Source organism: Arachis stenosperma, chromosome 6 (assembly GCF_014773155.1).
Source record: "Arachis stenosperma cultivar V10309 chromosome 6, arast.V10309.gnm1.PFL2, whole genome shotgun sequence".
Lineage (NCBI taxonomy): Eukaryota > Viridiplantae > Streptophyta > Magnoliopsida > Fabales > Fabaceae > Arachis > Arachis stenosperma.
In genome coordinates, this window is record NC_080382.1 from 118,882,781 (window position 1) to 118,893,798 (window position 11,018).

General features: G+C 33.5%; 1 protein-coding gene across 1 annotated transcript; it reads left to right on the plus strand.

Annotated features, from left to right (window-relative positions):
* Window positions 1-5,010: 5,010 nt before the first annotated feature.
* Window positions 5,011-7,208, plus strand: LOC130933061 (NADPH-dependent aldehyde reductase-like protein, chloroplastic). The gene is made up of 2 exons (XM_057862562.1): window positions 5,011-5,427; window positions 6,518-7,208. Exons 1-2 carry the CDS (start codon window positions 5,012-5,014, stop codon window positions 6,927-6,929), a joined length of 828 nt encoding a protein of 275 aa, XP_057718545.1. The 5' UTR covers window position 5,011; the 3' UTR covers window positions 6,930-7,208.
* The last annotated feature ends 3,810 nt before the right edge of the window (window positions 7,209-11,018 follow it).

Consider the following 11,018-nt stretch of genomic DNA (forward strand, 5'->3'; position numbering starts at 1 on the left):
GTTACCCCCGTTTTCGTTATTAAGTTGCTGACCAAGGGCCTCAACCGTTGCCAGCATAGCAGCCGCGATGTTTTTCAAAGCATTCATAGAGATCACGGGTTATTCATAGTGATTTCAGGTTCCGCATTAATATTTCGGCCTCTACCTCAACTGCATCTACGTCCACGAGTCATCATTTGGTTCCTGTTCATACCGAACAAGTGATATTAAGGTGATCAGTCTCATTATCTCAGGTCTAATGTTTCAAAGTACCAAATGCATGCTCATAAAAAAGTATGCCACATATATCAATTAGATATCCTAATTAGCATATACACACACCCAGAGTATACCCAGAAACATAGTCAGTCGTCCCTCAGGCTCTACAAGAATGAACTGCTCTAATACCATAATGTAACACCCTACCACAGAGGGCCTTACCTTAAGTTGTAAAGTAGCAGTGGTGAGGTATTACGACCTCTAAAAGTAAAATACGTACATAAATATAGTTGAAAGAATTCATATCTAGGAGCCTTAAAGAATAAGCTAAACAAAAGTGAAAATAGAAAATCGTGTCACACTTGCAAGGTTAAATGTAAAACGGATTGGTGAGATCAAAAGAAAGCTGATAACATATACACATATCAGAGTTCCAAAACACAGATATCAAGCTCCAGACTTGACCTGTGAAGCTAAGGCCGGTTAGAGTATATAATTATGTACACACACACACACACACACACACACACACACACACACACACACACACACACACCACACACACACACACACACATATATATACAATCCAAAATAAAACTCAAACTACAAAATAAACACATGTATCTCCAAGTCAACCTCTAGGAGGGACAAAACACAAAATATACATGCGGAGATTATATAAACATACATACATAGCCTAAAACAAAATATGACAGCCCAGAAGATAGTTCTTCGCTTGTAAGGGGGTCTCTAGATGCTCAGCGAGGTGCCTCTCGACATGCATCTGAAAAATAACAGAATATATATGGAATGAGAACTGGAGATTCTCAGCATGGTAAAGGTGCCCGCATAGTTAATATAAAATGTCCCGGGAAAGCCAGAGGCATTCCTAGAACTCTGACACTCAGAATCAAACTTAAGGGAAATAAACTAAACCAGAAATTAGGTAAGTTATCTAAAGTATTCAAGTTCTGAATCTAACTTTAACCTAATACTTCACATTTTGTCTCTTCCAACCCTCCAAATCACCGGTGAAACAACTCTCGTCACTCCTCTGCTAGACAAGATGCCTCTTAGTTGCAGAGACAAACAATATAGGCAAGAAAAACACAAATAGAATGCAGTTACAACAAATAAAACATATAGCAAGTAGACATAGTAATTTGAATAGACAAACCCAAGTAATGCAAACTCAAACAAAGCAAACAAATGCATATTATGTATGCCTATCCTATGGCTGATGAGTCTCATTTGTCAGTTATATAGCCAAACCAAACATGTCCTTGTAGTTAATCCTGGACAGAACACCAAACACAGAGCAAGTGGGACAACGCCGCATACCCGGAGTAGGGGACAACTTCACCATTGCCTTTTACTCAAGTGGTGTTACAGTTCTCAACTCAGAGCAAGCAGCGATAAAACTCAACCCTTACATCTTATCCGGAGTCTCGAACTCTTCTCCGGAACACGTGGACAACACCACGGCATCTTACCCGGCTTATTGACTCTTAGCCGGAGTAAGTGGATAATACCACTGCATTTTACCCGGAGTCATATTCAAAAATTCATTCTCATTATCATTACAGTTCATTCATATTCATTTAATTTTATAATCAATCTCAGTTCTCATCATTCTTCTTCCTCATAATCAATCTCATCATTAAACACACCTCATCTTAGCTACATTTTATTACTATTATCATTACCTTCATCATTTGCTTCTTATTCAACAATTCATATTCAAAACACAATTCATTCTTTTCTAAATAAAGCAAACTCAAACATAAGTCTTTTCTTAATAACTCAAAATCAAATTATAAAATCCTTAAACGTAAATCTTTCTAAATAACCACTTTAAACAAAACCTTCAATTTCCATAAAAACTTCGACAGTACCTCCTCTAAAACTTGAACTTCTGCCACCCTTCAAGGGTTCTAATTACCAAACCAAACACCTCTCAATTATTCAAATCATTTCCAGTATCAAATTATTTCAAAATCAAACTAATTTTTAATATTAAATCTTTTCTAAAAACCAACCAACTACAAGCTTCCAAACGTCAATTTCTCAAACTTAATCACCCGGATTTCTTTTCAAACTGCCCAATTAAACTCCGAATAAACAAGAACATATTCTAATTCACATCAATGTCTCTATAATCATCATAGAGTTCACTAATTTGATATTTTACAAGGGTTCAACAGTTTCTTACCTTACCCACGAATCAATTGGATAAAATCCAGTGATTATTCAATTCCTCAATACCCAAACTCTAAAATCACAAAATTTAGGAGACAGAGAACTGGAAAATAAATGCTAATTTCTTACCATTTTATTTAGATAGAATTGAAAAGAATTCTGAGACGAACACGTTGTCGCTGACTGCTCGTCAATCGGAATTCCGGATTGAAAGTTACGAGCGACGGAAGTTGACAGTAATTAACGTTTCCGTTTTCCCAAATCACGCTCTCTCTCTTTTCCTCTCTGTGCAACCGAATGGATGAGAAGAATGGGAGAAAAGGGTTTTTATATAAGTGGGCTTTGGGTTCTTGGTCTGGTTCGGGCTAGTTCAATAAGTTCGGCCCGTTGGCCCAATCTTGAGTCAAATTTTTTAAAATTAGTGTCAAAATTTATTTTAATTATCTCTACTTCATTAAACTATAAAATTTAATTTTTCAATTTCATTGATTACTAATTAATTTATTAGTTAACTATTTACTAATTATCTGGAATTTACATTATTTTTAATTAAAAAAATACAGATTTGATAATGTCAGAAGTCCAAATAAAAATATTGCACTTGCAAAAATCAAAGAGTTGCTCTAGTTAAATGGCAAGTTATTGAAAGAATATTGTGAGATGCCATTTCTTCCAAAAAAATTTGGTGTCCAGCTCAGGATATAGAATTATAATGAAAAATTTGAACTTTGATATTAATGTTGTTGCGAGTGAAGTAAGTGAGTATTTGCAAAAACTAACTAATGAGCAAAAATTTACGTATGATCAAATAATAGGTGCTGTTAGTGGTAATATGAATGGACGTTTCTTCTTATATGGTCAAGGTGGTTGTGAAAAATATTCTTTTGATCAACTATATCATGCTCAATTATATCTAAAGGAGGTATAATTTTAAATGTTGGTTCAAGTAGGATTGCTGCTCTTCTGTTGCCTAATGGAAGAACTGTGCATTTAAGGTTAAAATTTTTTTGACCATAAATGAAGATTTTTTGTGCAATATTAAACAAAAAATTCCTCTTGCAAGGTTAATAACCAAAGCCAAATTAATCATATGGGATGAAGTTCCAATGATAAGTAAGTATTGTTATGAAATTTTAAACAAATGTCTCAGAGACACTTGAAGTGCTTAGATTCGTATAATTCTCATTTGTTATTTGGAGATATGGTTGTTGTCCTAGAAGGAGATTTTAGACAAATTTTACTCGTAATTTCTAAAGGCTTAAGGCAGAATATAATTTAGTCTTCTGTTAATTCTTCATATTTATGGCATAACTATAAGGTTCTAAAGCTTACAAAAAATATGAGAATTGTCACTAGGTGAAACAGCAACATACAAGAACTAAAAAATTTTGTAGCGTGGCTACTCAAAATAGGTGATGGTTTGGCTGGTGATACAACAGATGGTGAATCGATCGTTTAGATACCACCTGACATTTTGGTTAAGAACTCTACGAAAACTTTGGATGACCTCATTAATTTTGTGTATCCAGATATATTATCCAATTTATCCGTTGAAAATTATTTCAAGGATAAAGCAATTGTTGCACCAACTGGATTATGCACTGATGTTAATAACAAGATGATTGCAGGGTTACTTGCAGAAGAAAGAGTTTATCTAAATTCTGACTCTTTGTGTGCTGAGGAGGAAAATATTAAATTTGAATTAGATGTCTTCTCACCAGAGATTCTAAATGGAATAAATTGTTCAGATTTACCACCACACAAATTGATCGTGAAGGAGGGTGCTCCTGTTATGTTGCTGTGAAACAATACAAGAAAAACGTTAAGTACCCTCAAATTTAGCGCGCAGAGTACCGGCAGATTTATTGGCAGTAAAGGCATCGAATTTGTCAGGTTAAATTATCACCGATGAATTTACATTTTCGACGGTAAATTAGCTGGTAATAATTGGAGAAAAAACAATAAAAGGCACATAATGTAGGATTGGATTTACTATCGAAAAAATCCGTCGGTAAACCTATTTAGTGAAACGCTGTATTTTGGTGACTCGCAATGATTTACCATCAAATTTATCTGAGGATAATACTGCCCTAAATTTGAAGCGCGAACGCTCTCCCCATTCATTTTGAATTTCTCTCTCTCTCTCTCTCTCTCTCTAACCCTCTTTCTCCCCGCCATTTCGTGAGTCCCGCTGTCTTCTCAATATGTCTCTCTCTCCCCTTTCTTCTTACACCCTCTTTTATATTCACTTGAATTTTAATTTGATCACCAACTTATTAATTACGTGAGAAAGTGGATGAGAGATTATTATGTGTGATAATTAGAGTTTGATCTGTGTATTAATTTTTTTGAACTAAACTATCAATTTTTAAAATTTTTTAGAATTAATTTAGATGATTATTCTACTAAAAATAAATTAAAACTGATTTATCTGACAAAATAAAACCTTAAAAATATTTTTGTGCATTAACTTTTTGGAACTAAAATATTCACGTTTTAAATTGTTAGAGGCTAATTTTGGATAATTTACTCAAATTCTTTTGAAAATTTTATTTAAAAAGATAAAATATAAAAGAAAATAAGAAGAAACAAAGATAAGACCAGAGAGACAGATGGCTACTTCCCAAAAACACACTCACTCACACTCTCACTCTCTATCTCTTCCGCTTCAAGATCGAGTTGCAATCGTCACCGGCTCCTCCCGCGGAATCGGACGAGAAATCGCTCTCCACCTCGCCTCACTTGGCGCCAGAATCGTCGTCAACTACGCCTCCAACTCCTCCCTCGCCGACTCACTTGTCGCCCAGATCAACTCCGACGCCAGCGTTGGAGGCGGAGCTGCTCTCCCTCGGGCAATTGCAGTTCGCGGCGATGTCTCCGACCCGAACGGCGTGAAGGCGCTGTTTGACTCCGCGGAGCGGGAGTTCGAGTCGGCGGTTCACATCCTGGTCAACTCAGCGGGCGTAACTGACAGCAACTACCCGACCATAGCTAACACCCCCGTGGAGGATTTTGATCGCATTTTCAGGTATTTAACTTCATTCTAACTGTTTCTGTTACGTGCTCAAACTGAATGTAGTAGCTCTGGTATATGTTGTGTCCGCTATATTTTGTTTGTGTGAAGTAGTTGAATTGATTAATTATCATTCTCATCGAATCGTCATTAGATAAACTTATTTTTATCTATTCCTAGTTAATTTTTCTTTCTGTTTTTGTTTTTGAATAAAACGCCCTCTACGGAGGTCCTCCATTGCCATCCGGTGACTGGACTGGAAAAACCTGGTCTCTATCCTTTGTTAATTTTACTTGAAGAACTAAACACCCTATGTGATGTATGTAACCATGAATGTATAAAAAAAAAGGATAATTCTATTAAAATTTTTATTGAAATTATACCAAAAGTTTAAAATATAAAGTACATTTTTCCCCCTCTGGATTTTGGGAGCTTAGGAAAAGAGAAAATAAACCTTTTGTGGCTCTTCTGCTGAGATTGAATAAGGGAACACAATTGTTAGAAGCTTGTTCTTAGACCTGCACGGCTGCATCTAACGATTGAAGTGTGAACCACATTTTATTGTCTCATGCATGAGTCGATTTGATTTCTAAAGATTCAATGCCTCATTTTGGTCCATGAAGATACCAACGAGTCAAGTTGTTCGTTCTGTTAACCTTCTTCTGATGTAGCATGTTAAAAACTTACACGTGGTAAGCTTTTTCATTATGTCAGCTGAAAGCTAACAAAAAGACCAATTTGACTCACATTGGTATTTTTAGGACCATTCTGAGATGAATCTTTTAGGGATCGTTTTAATCATTAACCCTCATAAGTAATAATTAACTAAAGTACTCAATGTTCATTTGTGTGTTCAAATTGTTCAGTAATAAACATCGTAAGTGGGAGAGCTGCTGCACTTTTATTTTGTTCATCCACAGAGCTTTTTGATGAGCTCAAATAGATTTTCCAGCCATCCATCAAGACCAATTTTCATATGCAATGGTAGATAACTAATTAACTATATTACCTTTCAAATATTCACATGGTGCATGACTGCATGCACAAGCATTGATCATAGATAATTGAATGAATTTCCGTAACCAGTGGATTGGATCTTTTACAGTGTAAATACAAGAGGAGCATTCCTGTGCTGTAAAGAGGCAGCAAACCGATTAGTACATGGTGGCAGAGGTCGAATTATACTGTTATCCTCATCAGCAGTGGCTGCATTGAGACCAACTATGGGTTCGTACACAGCATCCAAAGCCGCTGTTGAGGCCATGACACACATTTTGGCGAAGGAGCTGAAGGGAACAGGGATCACAGCTAACTGTGTTGCACCTGGCCCAATTGCAACCGAAATGTACTTTGCCGGGAGGACTGAAGAGCAAATAAAAGCCAGTATTGCGGTCTCACCGCTGAATAGGCTTGGCGAGCCTAAGGATGTGGCCCCTTTGGTGGGGTTCTTGGCTAGCGATGCCGGTGAGTGGGTTAATGGTCAGGTTATTCGTGTTAATGGTGGGTATATCTCTTAGCCCTTTTAAGGAACCAAAAATATTTGTGTTAAGTAGTTTCTTGATAATGCAGTTGAAGGCGAAGATATTGTTGCTGTTGTAATGTTTGGGAATGATAGAGATCAGTGCTCTTCTCTAAATTATCTAGTATGCAGTATGCTTCTTCCCCTGTACTTGGCCAGTTCTTTATACTTTGCTATTCTGTTATCAAATCATGTCATGTGCCAAAAATGTTAATTGGAATGGTAGAAAATGTGGAAAAGATTATCATGAGACCCAAAATGAAAATTATGCTCTGCAGACTTTGGTATTGTTTCTTATCTCGTGATGTATGTGTTGTTGACTTGGGTGGTCCAATTTATGTATTGTTGAGTATGTATTGTTGATTTGTGTCATTGTGTGCTGTTTTTTGTTCTTTTAGCGTTTGGTGGAGAGACAGAAACAGAGACAGAAAGACTGAGACTAAGAGACAGAGACTAAGAGACAAGGATTGAAACAAATCTCAGTATTCTGTTTGGTGCAAAATAGAAGACAGGAATTGAAACAAGAATGAAACTCTAATTTAATTTGCATAAAGGGTAAAACTGGAATTAATTAATTGAAATGAAAATATTTTAGGTATAAAATGTTATTAAAGTTTCAGTCTCCATCTCTAAAAATTTCAGTCCCTGTGTCCCTACTTTTTGGAGGTACTGAAATACTGAAATTTTGGAGACAGAGACAGAAATTTTAGTACCAGTCTCTGAACTAACAAACACGATACTGAGTCTCAGTCTCTCAGTTTCTGTCTCAGTACCTGAAAACAAACGCTACCTTAGTGGTTATCTGTTCTATTCCTCTCTTTTTGAGTCTCGAGGTTTTTTCCCCCCTTACATGAGTAACTTTAATCGTCCATGGGGAAAATTTTTCTTTTTGGTGTTTTTTAACTTAATTATCGTTATTTTAAAAAATAAGCAGTTAATTTACTTTTTTTTTTTTAACCAGAAGGTCTTTTATACAAGCCAATCCGAACAAAAAGTTTCTTCAAAAAATAAGATTTTTCTCACGAGTAAACAAAAAAATGTCCTGAATTATTATGGCGTTGGCAAATTATTCTGCAAATTTGTTAACGACAAAAATTAATTTGATAAAAATAATTAAAAAGAATATTCTTTTTTATAAGTTGCATATGATTTATATTTGACAACCAGCTCGTATATTTAATTCAAAATAATTTTGTGGTAATATTTGGAATACTATTTAAAAAGTATATATAAATAATTGGGTCAAAATTTGATATTTATATTTTTTTCACTTTAAAAGTAATTTTTGGTCATGCAAAAAAACAAATTACTTGGTATAAAATTACTAAATTGTAAGGATTAAAATTTGTCATTTTTTTAATTATACTTGTAAAAAATTATATGAAATTCAATATGTAAAACACTTTTTAAGAATATTTATTTAACATCTATTTTGTTGTGTTTTAAAATATTTTAGACTGGATTTTTTGTTTTAGAGACAAGACAGAACATGACATTGAAACAAAGATAATAGGACAGAGACATTAAAAATTATCCTTTTGTATTGTGTTTGGATACGATGTACAAGACACTAATATAATGTTCAGTATTATGTTTGGATACATATGGACAAAACTAAAATATTATATAAAATGATTAAAACAGTCATGTGATTCCAAATTTTTTATATCAAGTGCAAACTAATTTAATAAAGAATTAGAGTACGTAGCAGTACAGACGGAACTTGAAAAAAATGTTTGAAGAGACCAAACATTTTAATAAAAAAATAATAATATTTATATTAAAATAAAATTTATAAATATAATTATTTTATTTTTAAATTTATTATTAATATGTAAGAATACATATGGTTAAGATTAAAAAAAATCTGAGTTTGATTAATAAAATTTTTTGTCTAGGTTAATTAGCCAAATTAATTTTAAATACAAATCAGTTTTAAAAAAGAATCCGTTTTTACATGAAAAAAAATTAGTTTTTGCACATCAAAATCTATTTTTATTTAGAAAACCAATTTTTTATCTAAAAACTGATTTGTCTTTTCAAAAAAACTGATTTTTCTTTAAATTATATAAAATCAATTACAACTTATAAATTATTTTTTAGTATTTTAAAAGATCAATTTTACTTTTGATAATATTTATCTTTCAAAAGTTTCAAGACTAATTATTTTTATTACAAATCAAATAATATAATACAAGGTTAAAATGGTATTGAAGTAAAAACGATAGGAAGAAAAGAATTATCCACCCCAATAAAAAATTCTATAAGAAAGAGAGAGTACCTGAAGAAGAAAAAGATAGAGAAAGAGCAGGAAAAAGAAAATACCTCTCTGACAACAACGCAATAGAAAAAATAAGAAGGGATAATAGTGGAATAATAAAAAATATCTATGGACAAAAAAGAAAACAAAATTTACAAAAAGGTCTGTGTCCACTCTTCCAAATCCTGTGTCCATCATTGTCCTTCGTAAAAGAGTGGACACAAAAGTATAAAAAAGTATCTTGGAGACAACGTATTCAGTGTCTATGTCTCTGTTTCCAAACACTTTTTAAACATGTGTTATCTATGTCTCTATATCCTGCTTCCGAAAATAAACACTATCTTAAGGATATTTTATCATAATTTGGAGGTTACTTTTATTAGCAAGTTAATAATTGAGAGGCATTTTTGGTAATTTATTTTTTTATTTCCCTCCAAAAGCCAATCTTTTTGGTGAATAGCCAAAATAATAATAATAATAATAATAATAATAATAATAATAATAATAATAATAATAAAAAGAAAACAAGAAAACTACAAAGAAAAAGAAACTATCTTAAATTCTACATCAGTAGAGAGAACAATGGAGTGAGTGGTTAGAGCTAAACTACTTTTTTATCAACACTAAAAGCTTCTTTTTTTTTTGCGAACCAATTTGCAACACCATTAGAATCTCTTGAAATGAGCTTAAATATCATCTCCATGTCTCATCTCATATTCAAATCAAAGATCCTCTTAACTAGCTCTATTTTACAATGTCATTCAGGACTTCTACAACCAGAAATCAGATTAAACGCTTATGGACAATCAGATTCACACACCACAAGCTTAAACCCCTTTTTTAGTAGCATAATGTAAACCTTTCCATAAGCTCCATAACTCATTTTTTATGACACTGCCACCATTAATTTGGCCTGCACATTTCATCACCCAATCTCCAGAATTATTGCACAAACACCAATCGAAACCAAGATTCCCATTTGACATATTCACATTGCTGTCACAATTATAAGTTTAATTATACTGCACAAACTTAGGGGCTATCCAAGTAGGATGCTTCATGCTAAATGAGCAGTGAACTTCTGGGTTCATAGCAGAACGAAACACATCACTCAACAATCGAATTCTAAAGGTAATCTCAACATAAGAACTAAAATAACAATTAAAGTTGTCGTCATTTCTATTTTGCTAAATAGGGTTGCCGCAAAAATATAGCCATTTTCATTGTTAAGACCTTGCTTGAACCAAATGTGTAGGTCCAAATTAAGATTAAAATTGACATTCGAGAATCTCATATCACCCCAGACTAATTTCACTGCATCATAATCTTGAAGGCAATAAAGAATAGTCTCTGCAAAAAGCTTATATCTAGAACAAAGATTAGAAACAAAGAGATTTCTTTGAAAATGCAACTGCTGAGTGGGCAGAGAAGAATGGAAGCATAACCACACCATTAGCCTAACTTTCTCTAGTATGTGACTTTTTCATAACTAAGACCAATTAACATCTTCATCCCAATTTAATACCTTCTTGAGAAGACATAAATACCAAATTTTGCTGAATAAGTATTGGAAGAAGAGTTTGCCCACCTCCAATCCAAATCAACATCCTTGATCTTCATGTCTGATACAACAATCTATAAAAATTTCACTTTAGCACCAGCTGGGCCTGATTGCATCCAATTATCAAACCAAAAAGATTTATTAAAATATCCAACTTCCCACGCAAATCTATCTTTGAAGATATCAACAGCTTTGTTGAGAAACCTCCCTTTCTAAGAAGCAAGTTTATTCCGAATATTGTATATCACATAATTGAAATCAACTTT